Source organism: Drosophila suzukii, chromosome 2L (assembly GCF_043229965.1).
Source record: "Drosophila suzukii chromosome 2L, CBGP_Dsuzu_IsoJpt1.0, whole genome shotgun sequence".
Taxonomy (NCBI): domain Eukaryota; kingdom Metazoa; phylum Arthropoda; class Insecta; order Diptera; family Drosophilidae; genus Drosophila; species Drosophila suzukii.
Genome location: NC_092080.1, coordinates 6,012,776 through 6,029,597, shown reverse-complemented (window position 1 = coordinate 6,029,597; position 16,822 = coordinate 6,012,776). Strand labels below are relative to the sequence as shown.

The 16,822-nt window shown below is 36.6% G+C and overlaps 1 protein-coding gene across 3 annotated transcripts in view; it reads right to left on the bottom strand.

Annotated features, from left to right (window-relative positions):
- Positions 1-13,561, bottom strand: part of LOC108021684 (ras-GEF domain-containing family member 1B-B) — a 30,844-nt gene extending 17,283 nt beyond the window's left edge. Inside the window, exons 1-8 of one of the 3 annotated variants that reach the window (XM_065868858.2) lie at positions 13,058-13,561; positions 4,309-4,945; positions 3,526-3,627; positions 3,209-3,322; positions 1,693-1,889; positions 1,484-1,601; positions 723-863; positions 3-134 (exon numbers count right to left, since the gene is read on the bottom strand). In XM_065868858.2, the coding sequence (XP_065724930.2) occupies positions 3-134; positions 723-863; positions 1,484-1,601; positions 1,693-1,889; positions 3,209-3,322; positions 3,526-3,627; positions 4,309-4,722 (1,218 nt within the window). In that variant the 5' untranslated portion in view covers positions 4,723-4,945; positions 13,058-13,561. The remainder of the gene's footprint in view (positions 1-2; positions 135-722; positions 864-1,483; positions 1,602-1,692; positions 1,890-3,208; positions 3,323-3,525; positions 3,628-4,308; positions 4,946-13,057) is intronic. The other 2 variants (XM_065868857.2, XM_017090509.4) reach the window with 2 other exon arrangements.
- Between the last annotated feature and the right edge of the window lie 3,261 nt (positions 13,562-16,822).

The following is a 16,822-nucleotide window of genomic DNA, read 5'->3' as shown; positions in this document are numbered from 1 at the left end:
ACCTGCAGGATCTCATTGCAGACAAACAGACGGAGACGTGCCGACCAATCCAGATAGGTTTCCAGGTTGCACGTCTTCTTCGGATCCTGGGCTCCTGGCGGTGCGCCCGACGTGGATGGTTGGTCCCATTTCTTCTGCATTAAAAATAGAGGAGAAGGGGAGAACGGCCCAGGATTCAGAACTCAGAACTCAGATTTCAGAATTGTTGTTGAAACGAGGTGGGCAATGGAACGGCGGGGGGCATTGTTAATGAAGCTGCTTGTCGTCATTTTAATTGCATGTCCTTGTAGGACCTGGCGCATGGGTGTGTGTATCTGTGTGTGCGCCAGTGTGCGATTGTTTTTGTGCGAGAGAGTGCTCTGTGTAATTTATGCAAAACTGCAGATTGTTCTTATGGCGAATGTTGACTTATGCGAAGGGAAACATTTGCCATCAAGCGGGAATTTAACGCGAAGAATATAATTTAATTTAATTTGGATGAGGGGTGTTCAGTTGGGCATGAAAATGGGGTAGGATTTATATGTTATAAAAAGTGCATTCGCCTTCCTCAACATAAATCTTAATTGGACAGCTAAGAAGGCAGATTTAATTCTTAAAATTTAGCACTGTGCAATTTAAGTATGTCGAATATTTAATACAATTTTTACTTAAATTTTTTTTGTCTTTTTTTCCTAGGGTTAAGTTTTAAAGAACTTCCAAAATGATGTTCCATTAGCTCTCACCTGTTTATCGAGCAGGATCATGCTGCTGCACTGGAGGAATTCCTCACCGCCAATGTGCTTGGCCAGTTTCTTTTCCAGTCGACAAACGATTTGTGCGTACTGCGTGGCCGTCGGACAGTTGAGTGGGGTATCTGCTGTGGACTACAGGAAAAAGCCCCCAGAAAGGCATAATGGGGAAAACGAGGAAAACAAGACAATTGCCGGAGATTAGGCAGATTGTTTTTGGGCCAGTCAGTGCTGCCAACTTGGCTGGAATTTCTATTAAAGCCTACCTATTTTTCAAAAGGAATCTTTTATAGCTAATATTTTTAAAAATCCTGATGTGTAGAACATCCTTCAGTTAATTTTAAATATGGTAATAAACCAGATTTTATTTCGAAAGTTTTTGTAGAGTTCGGGTAATGAGTTCCAATTCTTCTTACTTAGTTTGTTAAGAAATTTGTTTTAAAGTTATTTTCATCGATGATATGACTTATGGAAAAATATAGTGAAGAGTTGTCACCAATATCTAATGGTTTCTAAAAAATATATAAAATATTTTCGAAAGCTTCTAACTTTTCCAACGATTTTTTATGAACAACAGAAACAGTTGGCTGAATATTAGGATATTTAATTTTATAAACAATTTTTTAATTTACTAATATTTATCGATAAATCCAGAATTCTAGCCTAAAGATGTTCTTACAATCCTCAATCTTGTTTTTAAATTTTTATACCAAGTTGGCAACACTGATATCCATGTCCTTGTACCACCCACTCACCTTCTCGTTGGTCTGGCAGGCTCGTAGGTCCGCCTCATGTCTCTCTAAATCAGTCAGTCGTTTTAGTAAGGCACTCAGTGTTTGGGAGACAGCGGCCTCCAAATGCGAATTGGAACATCTGTGCCGGGAATCGGAGTGGAGTAGATGGATGTGGAGTTGATTGGTTGCAATTTGGGATGGGCTAATCTGCCAGAGCACTTTCTCCTCACCTGGCAACGATATGTTTGACATGGCTCATCATCCGCTCATCCCGGTAGTCGTAGGGGAACTTCAACGTCCATTCGGCCAGCACGGAAACCAGGGACTCCAGGCATTCGCTATCAGGTACCGAGTCCAGCAGTCTGCCCAGCAATTCATGGGGTCGCAGGAACAAGCGGCAGGATAATAAAAACGAGAATACAAATTCCTGCAATCGTAAAGAAGCAAACACAATCACGAGATTAGAGGAAAAATCAACAAAAGTGAGCCATCCAAGTTTAGTACACTTCTTGTCCCTGTTAGATCTCAGAAAATCAGAAAATTTAAGAGAAGTCTTTAACACATTTCACACTTATTTAAAATTTAAGCTTTGCCAAAGGATACCATCAGGTATATAAAAAGTGGGTAATATCTTTAGTTCAGAGGTATTATTTTCTAGTTTTAAATAAATCAGGCAATTTAAATGGTATTTTTCAGTTGTTTAAATGACTTTAAAAGGAATATTTGAATTGCCCTTCTAGCAACCAAAATCTAATTAAAACTAATTTCAAACATTTAGTTTTGTATCATTTCCATTTAATATTTAAAAGTGTCTTTTCCTCAGTGAATTAGCTGTAAGATGACACCAATTAGTTGTGTTTGTGTTCTTGTTGTCTTTCCTGGGCCCTCCCAACTTTTCCTTGGCCAGAGGGCATTCCACATTCAGCCCTATCAAATTAGCGCTAATCTCTGGATTTGTTTGCAACGAATTAATTATTTTTGCACTTGCTGCCTGTGGCCTCCGAATGGTCGGTCATACACACAAGAATGTCCTTGTTGCCTGGCTTTTGGTCCCTTGTTTTTGGTAGTCCCCTTGGGCCTGGGGTCCTTGATCCTGCCAAAGGACTCGTCGGGTTGTCGGTTGCCCTCTGGTTTGTGGTTTTTGGCTCGTGCCAGCAAACGCAACTTGGCCAGTGTTCAAGTCTTTAAGTGCCGGCGACTAATAAGAACTGATTTGTATTCCATTTGGCGTATACAATACGATTAGGGAACAAGGAACCGGGATAATTTATTAAATCTTAGCTATCCAGTTTAAGAAATTGTAGCTTTAACCTTTTTTTTGTTTGCTTTTGACTTGATCTATGGTGCTTGCACTTTAAATATATTTCAAATGTAACTAAAAGCTTTAAGAAAAATGATTTATATTTCTGAATTCATATCTAAGCCTACGGTGTACAAATAAATAAATATTTCTGAACTTGTATATTTTAATTGCACTTTTCCTAAAAATATTTATTAAACATCAAATCACCATTTTACTGTTCAGCTATTTTATTTCAAACATAAAAATGAAAACTTCAATTTAAAACGAAATATTTTATCTTTATTAAATACACGACTAGCATTTTATGCAAATTTAATATACATTGGACAATATTGTCGATATTGTTAGTTTATAACCTCATGGTAAAATGTAGGTGTTCATTTGTGTTTAAAATATCTACCATAATATATATAATATATAATATATTCATATCAAAAACCCACCTTATCTAAGTCCACGACATCCTTGGGCAAGAGTGTTTCGATGAGGGAGTCCAATGGCCCAGAAACTATTCTACCATTTATGTACATAATGCCACCGGAGCCCAAAACCGAGCTCTGTAAAAATAGAATCGAAAACCATGTGAGAGCAGTCAAATAATGGTTTAATTCAAAAATAGTTGGCACACAAAAATGTAAACTAAAATCAAACCAATTTACTTAGCTAATTAAATGCTGGCCTGCGGATAGCTAACTGAAAATTATTATTGAATTGCAAAATGGGGGACAAACAGTTGTCCCTTAATTACCGCACAGCTTACCTCGAAATTAATATCACATTGGCTGCGTTTGTGCGGATTTTTGGGCACATCATATTGAACCAAATCGTCGTTTTTCGGTCCAACCGATTTTGTGGTGCCAAGCTGCAAAAGCAAACAAACAAAGTCAAAATTAATCAAATATTCAGTATATAGAGTTAAGAGTTTTTGACTTCCAATTTTGAAAAAAAAAGCTAACTGAAATACTGTATATTATGTTCCCACCTATTTATTTTCTACTTTCTTTTGCAACTAAATCGATTAGGATCGATTTCTCGTCCCCAAGGAAAGCTAAAAGTAGAATTCTCACTTTAAACATGGATATGAAATATAACTTACCATAAGGACGAAAAAAGTCTTTGAAATGTTATTATTAGTTCTCTTTTGTATTAATACACCTTCATTACTTAAAGTTGAATTTAAAATTATGCTGGTACTTTAACAACGTTTGTTTTTTGGTGATTTAAATTGCGATTTCCTCTATACGAATTTTATTATGAACTATTGGTTTTTTTAAAATAATTTTCATAAGTTGTAATGTTTAATCTGGCCTTACACCATGTTATTTATTTATTTCTTTGTGTTTAGACATTACTCATAGGTGTCTAAAAGTATGCAACAACATATTTGGAATCAGGTGAAAACATTCAAAAAGACTAGAATTTTTCATAGCATACTTTTGAACAGCTTAATAAATGACTACCAAACCCCAACTTCTATGCCACCATCATAAATTTCGATTAGTAAGGTATATGTAAATTTAAAATATCATTCCTGAGCACTCACCTCTAATTGCTGAAACCCCATTTCCAGATCGTAGGCACTCAGCTGCTCGGCGCTGTGTCGTCGCTTGTAGCGAATGTTGCCGCCGAGAAGAGCCGTCTCCGCTGTCAGATGTCCCGAGTCCAGGGAGAATATGCCGCCAGGAGCTGGCACTCCCGACTCCAATCCAGATTCCAATCCCGCACCCGCCTCCAGGCAGCAATCATCCGCAGACTCGCTGTCGGAGCTGCTGCTATTACTGCTAATGTGGCACCGCCGACGATGGTGGCGCCGGTGGTGCTGATGCGGATGCGGATGGTGGTGCCTCTGACATTTGTCCCGATCGCGTTGACCCCGCGACTTTTGCAGCACGGTCTGCTTGCAACGCGTTCCGCAGGCGATGGCTGATATCTTGCTGGCATAAAAGTACATCGCCATGTGTCACGTTCGTTTCGCCGCTCGTGACGCGGTCATGTGTGTGGGGCTGCTTTTTGGGTTCCTTCGGGGGCTTGGTGGGTGGTTCCTGGTGGTTGGTGGTGGGGGTGCCTTCTACCCTGCCCTATTTAATGCATGGGCACGCAGCGGACAGGTGGCAAGTTGGTCCTCCTCATGGCCGGGCACGTCCAATCAAACGTCAATTACGAGAAGGATTAGAAGCCACCTGCAGGGGAAGAAATTTTATGGAACATTACTACGTTTTCCAAAAAGGCAAAGAGGTTGACTGTCATATATGACAGCTAAAATAAAAAAAATATTTGCATACGAATTCCTCTCGGAACTAGTTCTATTCCACCCCTGATTTTATGTAGTTTTAGGGCATACGTTTACAAACGCAACCTTAATTTTAAATCTTAAGCTCATTTTTGTGTGGTCGTATTTAAAACATATATAAATAATTATCATATATTGAATATATGTTCAGTTTAAAAGTTCAAATTTTATTAATTATGATATTTTACAGAGTATTTTTAAACAATGTCTAGAAAAGATATAACTTATAGGGGATCCTAAAGAAGCCTGTGAATGAATTCTTAGGACTTGCGGGAACTAAAATATTTTGTAGCATACTTTTAGACAGCTATATAAGAGGCTTATAAAAAAGTTCGATTTTTCTTATGTTAAAATGTTAAAAACAAATGTGTTTCTAAAAGAAAACATTTTTCTTCGAGTGCAGGAGTGCCACTAACCGAAGACCTGTTATGCATCGACCAATTCTCTTGGGCCGGATCAGCTTCAATTTCATTTCGTTGCCCCCTTGGTTTTTCCAATTTCTACACTTGCCATATAGGCGGCTTTTGGTTTTGCCCACGCAAAGGGCAAATCAAAAATCAAATCTGTGAAAAACTGCGACGTTTTATGGCTCAATGGGTCGCGCGGCGTCAACAAGTCAACGTTGCGGTCAATGGCAGCACATTACTCATACGCCGCGTGGCCGGGGTCCTGGAAAAGAGCTTAAATCACTGCGTGTCGGCCGTTCCGCGTGCGTGTGTGCGAAAGTGAGTTAGGTTATGGTTAGGGTTATTATCCCTTTGGGGCCACTTGCGACTCATCAGCCCATAGACATGTGCGCATCATCAATAAGGGCGTAACCGAGGAGGCCAGGAGATTGGCCATCAACCGGGTCGATGGCAGTCATTAAATCACTGCAGATGCGTTAAGGGCCAACGCTGGGAAATTCACAAATGATGTATGGAATGGTTCAAGGTTATCAATGAATAAATATTTTTCAGGGCTGCCTAAGAGGGTGGGAAATTGGGTTGAAGTGGGTGGTTTATTCAAGTGGAAAAGGGGTTTTAAACTGAAGGTGTGGGTGTACATCCTAAAATTTGATATGCTGGTCTATGGATTTTGTATTGGTAAGCTTGTTAATTTATTTGTATAATTTTTAAAAATATTTATATTTATTTGTTTAAGTACTTAAGTTATAATCTAAGAACTTTTATTTAACAGAACCAAATTTAAGTTGGTTTTGTGATATACTTAGTCACGTGGTCTATGGATTTTGTATTGGTTTGCTTCCTTAATAATTTTAATAACCTTTTAATATTTTTACATTTGATTAAAAAACTGATTTAAATATATTCGTAAATAAAAATACCTCTAGAAGGTTAAGAACCTTATCGTAACCAAACACAGTTTTAAGTTTCTTAACTGATATATATAATAGAGTAAATGAAACCATCAGGATATAATAAAAAAGAGGCGCATTAAAACCGGGTATTAAAAGCGAATAATATCAACAGGCTTTTTCTCCCGTGAAACTCATTCCCATATTACGCAACACGTTCATGATGTTTTTTTGGGGGCATTCGAAGATGGAAAAACGGAGACGGCGGCAGTTGGCTTTAATGGAGATTAACCACGCACAAAAGATAACGATGCCATGGCGGAAAATGTATATGGATGAAATCTACATATCATATTAAATATGCAGACACATGAATCGGAAGACGATGTGCGTTTGAGTTAAAAGGAATACCATATACAGGAAGTGATTCTCGGCACCTGACCAACTGAATATGGAAATGAGCGAGGAAATCCAATTTCTATTAAGTTAATGCTTGCTTGGCTATTGTCAGCAGGAAATTCAATAGCTACCCAAGGATTTCCCAGGAAAAATCAATGTAATTGGCGACAAAACTCAGACCAATCGAATCGACTGCTCCTTTGATCCACTTCAGCTTAATTTACCTGACATCCACAGCCACAAATTGCCAACTAAGCCAACTCGCTCCTGTCTGTTTTTGTATTTTTAACTATATATATTTGGACACGATTTTTATTTTTATTCAGTGTGATTTGTTCATTACACAAGCAATGCATAATAAATCATTTTTGCGTACAATCTGCATTTCAATTTTGACAACAAAATGGGATTACGGGCTTAGCTATTCAAATAAAATGTATCTCTGGCGAGTCTATAAATAAATCGGCTGCAATTCAATATTGAATGCGTCGATTTTGCAGCTTGGCAAATCCAATAATTTTATTTTTATTTTGGTAAAACGGATCAAAGGATAATTCCATGAAAGAATATTTTGTAGTTTTCTAAGCAAACAGATGTTGCACTTGCTTGTTTAACCATTGCAAACAGACTGTTCTTATTTCTGTATATTCTTATGTTAAGAGAAAAATTCACAAGGCTGCATAATCCAGTCGAAAGTTGTAAAACGACAATTGTAGGGGAAATGTGTAAAGATGAATGTGCCAAAGAAAAATGTTCACAAATATTGGCAAGTAGTACATATATGTAACGATATGTGAAGATTTGCGACCTTTTCTGTGGACAGTTGAGCTCAAAATAATAGTACAATCTAAATATTTTAAATTTTAAAAGGTTTAAGAAATATTTTTGAAATAATATGAATAATATTTTATAATAAAATATAGATTTCAAGACCGATTGAACTATAGTAACAAAATTTATAATTAATTAAAGTCAAACGGATTTGAAAAAGCTGTAAAATTAATTTGTGTAATAATATATTGTTTTGATAAAATATTATTCTATGATTAAAAAATCTTAACTTTTAAGAATATTAGTAATATTAAACATTTAATGTGTCTTAGAAAATAGTATCTAATTTTTAGTTAGGCACAGACCGCATATTTAAATTTTTGAAAGTGTAATAATAATAATAATAATGTTACGCTAATATGGCCAAAAAATGTTTTGAAGACAAATTACATTTTGATTACAAAACATAAGAAACATAAAGTGTTTTTAAAAGTAAACTATCAAATTTTTGATATTTTGTGTTTAAAATGCATCTAAGCCTAGACAGTTTTTCCTACCACTATTTTCTGTAACACATATGTAAATATTTTCATTTGACGTCGCCTACATTTCGGGGCAGCAGAATATTACCATGCTCAAGTGAGCGTAACAAAGGCGGAACACACACAAAACTTATGATATATAGTCGGCCCCAAAACTTGTACACACACTTGACTACAAGTTTTGCCGGACGTAGTTGCCCATCGCCGAGGATATAGACAAAGAATGGAATGGAATAAATCTCTCTGCCATTTTTTTGGGTTAGTCCGGACAGAAGCTTATTATAGTTCCAATCATGTCGTCAGACTGCACGCTCGAATCTATATCTATGCAAAGGTTGGCAAATGAAATATTTTCAATTTTAATATTGACAACGTTGGGTTTTTTTTTGGCCAAGTAACCCGGCAACAGCAGAATCGATTGGGAGTGAGGGAAATTGGGGGGCAAAACAGATTGACGGAATAAAGAAAAAATATCAATATGGCTGACACATTTTATTTCGTTTCAATGCCCATTACCGAAGGCCCTTGTCTACACTTTTCCGCTCAAGAGCACAAAAATAAAACGAAATATGTGCGCCAAAAAAAGAAATCAATCAATTATATTAAGCACAATAAACTTGTTCCAAGAAGGTCGAATATTGATTGTAAATAACTTGGCTTCTACGAAATGAATAATAAGTGGAGTTTGAGAGGTTTTTTCTTATGCACCCTTACCTATATTTTATTTATAGGGTAAAATTGTATTATCCGGCTTAGATCTTGATGAAAATTTAGACCATAATTGTATTTAAAGAATATATTGAAAGGTAAAATGTAGATGTATTTCAGTTAGTATTATAAAGCTAGTGTCAATGTCCCAAAATTGGCCCGGATAGTTTGGCTAAGCATTTGCACTCCACACAACATAACCTTTGGCCAAGAGAAAATATCACAGATATTAGCCATAATACTGTTTGTTCTACGGTTTAACCACAAAAACTCTTGTGGGTTTCACTTGCTCTTGGCCTCTGGTCAAGCTTAATTATTAATAATATAATTAGAGCAGAATGCAGCTGCAGATGGCAGCCTTGGGTTTTTGCTGGAAAATAAATTGGTTTGTGGTTCAAGTGTGCTGTGCAAATGAAGGAATTTGCTAGTGCATTTCATTTTGACCGGGAGTTTGTATGCTTAAATATCATTGAATATCAGCATCGTGAATATTTTGCATATTTTTGCGCCAATCTCAACTTTGGCCGCACTCCAAATAAGTCTCGGTTTTGCGTCCTTCGTCCTGCGAGGTTCGAGGTTCGAACCCCAAGGAGCAGCTGCTGCAAGTGTCCTCGAATCTATTAGCATAAAACTGATAAAAATAAACTGATGTCGTTGTCGTTGTCGCCGTTGTCAACAAGCAGCAGTGGCAGTGCAAACAAACAACAACAATCAGCTAACAAGAACAAGAAACTGGCAACAAATTTGCCTCGCTTTTGGCTAAGCACTTTCAGCCAAGAAGGACAACCGCAGAATGGTGTAGAATCGAGGAGCGACAATTTCCTGCGATTTTGCATTTTTAGAGCTTCATTTTGGTCAAGTTATTCGCTCTAATATTAAAGTTTCCTTTGTGTGCAGTGAAGTCTAAGAAGCTGCTTCACAGTTTTTTTTTTAAATAATTTATTATGCCGATTTCGTATTTGAAGGGTGTAATTTTTTAGATATTTTCTTTCTTATTTTAGCATGTATACATCGTTTAGAAACATTTTATTGTACTTTCATTATTTAATTAATAAACTTTTAGGCATCAAGAACAAACGTATAATGCTGAAAAATTTAAGAATTTTAGAGCTTCATAAATTTCTCATTTATTAAAGTTTGTATTGCCTAAAAATTATGTCTGTATTACATGTTTTCAATATTTTTTTGGTTTGATATTTCGACTTTGAAGGCTTTACTTTTTTATTATTATCCATTTTTTTTATTAAAGTTTGCCTCCTCTAAGATATTAAGTATATATCCTTTCTCTGTTGTTATTTTGTTTTTGTTCTTAAAGGGTTCGTTTTTTTAATATTTTCCTTTTCGTTTGGCTTGTTTTTTGTATATAAATCGTTTTAAAACATTCTATATTATTAGATTTATTTAAATACTTAACTAGTTTCTTTCTGCATTTTAAATTGATTATATACTTTTCCCGTTTTCCATTAGCATTCCATTTGATCGCTGTGCTGTTTTGTTTACTTTCACTTTGCTTGCTTTGTTTTTTGTAGTTTGCTCTCAGTTTTTTTTATATTCCAGGGGATTTAAAATCAATTATGCTTTGGTTTTTTCCAACTTCTTGTTGTTATTTATTGGCCAATGCCTTTTCGCTGACCAATGGTAGAGAAACAGGAAAAAACCATTGAGTTTTCATATTTATCACTTTATTGCATTTGCCACGCAAATGTGAATTTCCCATTTAATGCTTTAGTAGCCATTGATCTGTTTACTTAAAACATTTGATTTGTATCGATTGTTTTTCATTAGAGAATTTGTGAACCACGAGTGCATAAAAAGTGATTTTAATAGGCTTACAAAATGCTAGGATTAAATAGATTTAACCACACTTATTTATTTAACACTTGACGAGCGACATGAGATTATTTGTAAAGAATTAACTTTTTTGCACACTAACCATTGGAATATTTGTATATCAGTTGTTCAAGTTAAATAAACAAATATAATTAATGTATACTGTTTACATGAACACCTAAAAGAAAGTATGTGTCAATTTGCAAATGATTAGTTTTGTATGGGAAAACAATTAAGTTATTATAGATTATTTAAGGATATTTAAAGAGTAGGTATTAAATTGCACTTTTAATGGAAGCAACAGTTTTTATTTAAAAAGTGTATGGGCCTAATCACTTCTAGTTATTTAAAGCTTAGCAAAAAAAATGTGTATAGGTCTAGTAATTTATTCATTATCTTTGTGAACCCTTTTTCCACCAAATCCCCTACCTTCTGTTTAAATTTATTTAGACAAGACAAAACTTTTCCACCACTTTCCTCACTTTGAGTAGACTTTCAGTATCAGTATTTACATTAGATTTAATTAGCATTTTTCACGCTTTTGTCCGCGGACTGAAACGTGCGCTAATAAAAGTTCCTTTCAAATTACATTGACATTGTCTCTGGCCTTGTTAACTTAGCGCCATTTGTAAGGTTTTAACGAAGGCAAAGTTAAAAAAGCACTTTTCACTTGATTTTTCCTTCCCCACACATTTCTCAGCGCGACTGACAACTTTTCTGCCTGGCCGACGATTTCAAAAAAAAGGAAAAACCTCTAAACGAAAAAATGAAATAAAAAGGCGGCAGGAAAACTGTCAACGCCATGGTTCTGTGTGTCATAAAAGTGGCGCAAGAGAAAACCGAAATTAAATTACTTTGACTTTCGATGGTGGGCCATAAAAAAATGCATTTAGGTCAGCGCCCTAAATTGTGAAAGAGGCCAGATCCCCGAGACCATGGCCAAAATTAATGCAATGCCAGCCAGAAGAAACCGTATTTAATGGCTTTTGAATTGTTTTATCAGACAATTTATTACAATCACCGCATCGACCAGCCAACCGCAATAAACCTAAGCCATGCAAATTATCCTCCCTGTTTTTTTTCCCCTATTTTGATTTTTTATCTGCTCTTCACATTTTTATGGCAGCTCCAAAGCCAACGCAAAATAAAGCCAAGAAAATCGGCTCAAAGTCTGAAAGTATTTGGGCATCATCATCAATCTTTTTCGGCAAAATGTTGGCAACTGCACTGCCAAGACAATTGACAAATTGAGGATAGGGTTTTCCGGTGGAATTTTCTTTGTCATGTGTTTATGCAAATGCAGCAGAGAGTGGGTAGAATTTTTGTAGGGAGAGTAGAACGCGGAAAAAGTTAATCCTAATGGTATGGTAAGGGATACGAAAGGGAGGGACTAAGATTGATTCGATTTAAATACAAATATAAGTGGCAGGGTTACGTGATGGTATTGTTTTAACTTCAAAGTCATTATATACTGAATTTTAATTAACTAACACCTATTCCTAATAAATGTTATTATTTTGTAGGTTTTTTCCCGAATTTTTAGGAATTTATATGACAAGATACTAAATCTGGGCTACCACAAATATCTAACAGGTTTTAAAATTACTTTCAAATTAGATAAATGGTGTCTAAAAGTATGCAATAGATTATTTTAAGCTAAGAAGTGTATTGAAATTATTTATAAAGACTTCTATCTTTATTCATTGCATACTTTTAGACAGCTAAAATTAAACTAACAAGTTATTTCAAGACCGTATTGATTTGTGTGGTACCCCCAATATATATTTCTGAATATTAAAAAATTGGCAAAGATTTTAAAACACTAAAACCTTGTTTGATTATGGGAAAAAAGTAAAAAACATTTTTTTTTTATATTGACAGACATTTCCAAGCTCTCTCCCCAGGAAAACTCAATTACAGGATGTATATGTTCGGATGTGCATCCGATATTTCATCAATTAATGATTCTCCATTACACGATTGCAGTTGAACTCGACTCAAGGATTTACCCGACAGTTCCGCTCGATCCATTAATCGAAAATGCATTATTGTTAAACAGGCATAAGTAAATGGCAGTCGATGTCCGAGTGGCGGAAATGAACAGTTTAAGCCAACTGCAATGGCCAACGCAAACGGGTTAATAAACGTGGCCCAGCAAGGCCGAAAATGGTAAACAAACCGTTGGGAAAATGGCAAAAAGCACATATATGTTCGAATATCGGGCCAATGAGGCACCCGACATTATCGACATTACCGGTTAACGGTAACGGTTACAGGAGCGCATAAATTATGGATGATTTTTGTGAAGGGAGGTAGTGCTGCGTTTGCCAATTTTTGTTCATTTTTTTATCGCATGAATTTTAAGCGAGTGAAATGCTTTCCCATTTGTGCGAGTGTGTGGGTGTGTGGGTGTGCGAGGCTGAAATTACAAGTTAATCGATCGTTGCATACTTACTGGGGCAGTCAGTCGCCTGGAACCATATGCGATATTACTTATTTATGCCCGCCGAAGAACACTTTCAGCAATTTAAATTCATATTTATTGATTTTTTGTTAAGAATTCGCTGGCTACAGTAGCTCCGATAAATTCCGATAGCGTTATATAGGAATCCAAAGTTTTGGGTGTGGTATTCTCAGGCAGTCTTTTGATGTGATTGACTATCTATTTCCATTACAAAAATGGAGGGAACGGAAGTAGTTTGAGAACTTGTAATATTTATTATTTCTTTTAGTTGTGTGATTATTATCTATATCGATCTCATTTAAAGTAAGAAACTGGCACTTTATCGTGTGGTAACTAATTATTTTTTCTGAATTTCAAAATATTTGTTTCTGCTTTTTGCCACTCTTAATTTTTTTTATTTTATTTTGTTTTTTGTTTAAAAAATCTTTTTGTATTTTGCAATATTTTGGCGCACTTTTATATCCGTTCCCTGAACCGCACTCTTACAGAATCCACGACGAACTGAAGAGGTGGACCAACTTCGGCATCCATGTTAGGCGAGGTTCTACTTAACAGAGCTCTGTTTGAAACAGGGAAATTTGAGGTTTCAATCAAACATGTTCGAAGTCCTGAGAAGAATTTAGGAACTCGATTTCTGTGGAACTAACACAACTTCCACGCTGGTTTTATGAAGGCAAAACTTAACGAGTGTTATGAATGTTAAATTAAATTTACAAAAACCTATATAATAATGTTATGAATGTTACATTACATTTTTAAAAACCTATAAATAATATATGGTGTTTATATGATGAAATTAATTTAAGTTGAGTTAAAATCAATTACAAAGGACCCGAAGAGTATGCAATAATACATTTGTAGTCCTATACTGCTAGAGAATATTTCTAAATTACCATATCCCCGTTTTTACTGCATACTTTTAGACTCCTTTGTAAGTGATTAAAGAACGCTACTGTAATCGGTATTTACGTTTCTAAACCCCCTGAAACCCTTTATGGAGCCGTATAAAGCCTGTCATAGTTCGTGAAAGTTCTCCAACATTTCCGAGTACCACCTGTCAGTGGTTAGACCTCTTCACAACTCCATTTCCACATGGCCACGTTATACGGCGCTACAAATTGCTTGTCATGTTAACAGCACTCCGCCATCGCATTGCTTTAATTACCGTGCGCATATGTTGAGCAACACCTAAAAAAAGTAACCCAGAAGAATGCCTTATAAATGAGAGCTCATCTGGTTGATGACGCCCACAGTGGGCATGGCAAATTACCCCCTAGTTTATCATGGATCCTGGGACATCCCATGGTAACTGATATCTTTGTTTACTCAGTTGCGTTGTCAAATGTCTGGCTTTTGCCTTTGTTTTTACTCGTATTTTTGGCTGTGAAAAATCCTTGGGATTGTGGGCGTGTGCGTCGAGCTAAATGTCTGGACGCCTGGGGCTTTGAAAAATCTATATTTAAATGCGAAAATATTATCGTCTAGGCCGAAACCAAAGTTCACACAACAAATTAGCGAAATCAATTTGAAAATTTCATTGAGTTCTCTAACTTTGCCTTGAGGTCAGCAGCATTTAAGGCTCACAGCACACACACACACCTCGTCCCTTGGCCAGAAAATTGTTGAGGTCATTGCGAGTTTGAGTTTTGATGCCGGGCTAACTTTCGATGCAAAGGCGAAACTTTTAAGTAGTGGCTTAAATTTTATATTTCTACCAAATTCTCGCTTCGGCCTTCCCTTTGGCAAGTTTAAATGTTTGCTGGGGAAATTTTAATTCATTTATAAAATATGCTCGGCCCACTCGACTGCCGTGTGGATTAAGTGCAGTCGCTTGGACGACTTTTAAATTAATGAAATTCTCTGTGTTTCCAGTGTAAGTTAGCCGCAAGCTTTTTGTCTCTGCACCAATTAGCAGACTGCATGGAAACAGCTGCAAACTATATTTATGTGTGCTAAACGTGGGGCGGGTTTTTTGATGAGGAACACGTGTGTGAAAAATTCTCCTTGTGGTTGGGTTTATTATTCAGCAGATGGTGTGGGCTTCGAGGAGCAACAAGTTTAAGAAGTGTTCAGGATGCTTTGTGAGCTTATCATCAATTAAAAGTAGGTTTTTGTTGAGATACCTTTGAGATTTTTTTCTAATTTTAAAGCCCAAACCTTTTAATAAAATTTTTAAAGTATGAAAAAGCTATCTTCTTGTGTTATTTCAACCAGTAACACAACCGATGGTCTGCAATCAGCCCGATCGGTTACTTCAATTGGCAATCTATTGTCTATCCTAATGTTTGCTCTCTTGCGGCCAACGATACGTGGTCTGAACCCCTGAGGAATATAGTTTCGGTAAAGTTATCCTGCCATTCTTAGCCTGGCCAAATGTTAAATGTTTTCGTTCGGAAACTTTTTAAATGCTTTCACGATACTTGACTGTGTTTTGCGGCTACCTCTGCTACCTCTGGCGAAATCAAAGTGCGCAACTTTTACTTACTTTCTTTACTTTTATTTCTGCGGTCGCTTGGCAACATCTTGAGTTGAATTTATGCTCCTTACACTTGTTATCCATACGAAGACAAATCGATGAATGTGTGCTACACAGGGAACAAGAATTAACATTGATTTTAAAATTGATATTTTGGTGAATTCTAAAGGATAAGGGCAGAGAAATGGCCTAAGATTTAAAATCACTAAGAAAAGGTGTCTGAAAGTAGGCAACAAAATATTTTAGGTTCAAAATTCCGATGGATTTAATAAAAGAACTACATTCTTTTAGGCTTTTTTACAAAATCTTTTAAATCACAAAAAGTTGTCAAGAAGTATGCAACTATTCCAATTGATTTATTGCATACTTTTAGGCATTTATACGAAATTTTAGAAAATTACTTTGAATTGGAATTTCTTTTTTAATGCGAAAAATATGCATTAATTTTTTCTGAGTGGTGTATTTTCGTGCTGGGCCATAATTTATTGAATTTGAACTTAAGAGGCAACATTAATTTATTTGCCAGCTGCAAGAGCGCTTTCTGTTTACCTCTAATACTCCGAAGTGCAGTTGCCGGAGGACTTGAACCTGGATTTGGGAGGCGGGGTTACTTACTTGCGTATAAAGCCTTCGGAATGACATGTCAGTTGGTTGGCTCAGATAGCGGGATTACCGACACATGCAAATTGAAGCTGCCGGACGGACTGAGAGACTGCGTCTAATCCAAATTCGATTGCTTAATCCACCATGACTGACACTAAGAGCCAAGTGGAAAGATGGTCGAGTGGGCTGGTGGGTTGGTGGGTTGGTGGGTTCAAGGGTTGGTTAGTTGGGCGGGGCTTTTGGACTGCACATCTTTACGCACCACAGGACTTCAAATACTCGGGCTTGCTATTGAATTACGCACCCACACATGTCTACATATCATGTTACACTTCACTTTGTGTGTGCGCTAAGTAAGTTGTAGTTCGGCAGCCGGAAACGGAAACTCTCACTCCCACACACATAAAATCACAATGTTGACCCTTTTATTTCGACTGGAAGTTTTATAACCAAAAGAATCAAGAGGGCCAAAAGTAACATACACTCACTCACTCGCACGAATATAAAGCAGCTCAAGCTGTGTTTGTTTAAGTTTTATGTGTGCACAGATTTTACGACCGAGCTGGAACAGCATCACGTAGCTCAAGGCCCGGCTTAGTGACCCCTGAACTTTGCTCGGGGTCAGTTGGCAATGGGATGCATTTTAAATGGGCTTATCTCCGTGGGGTCGTCCGGCG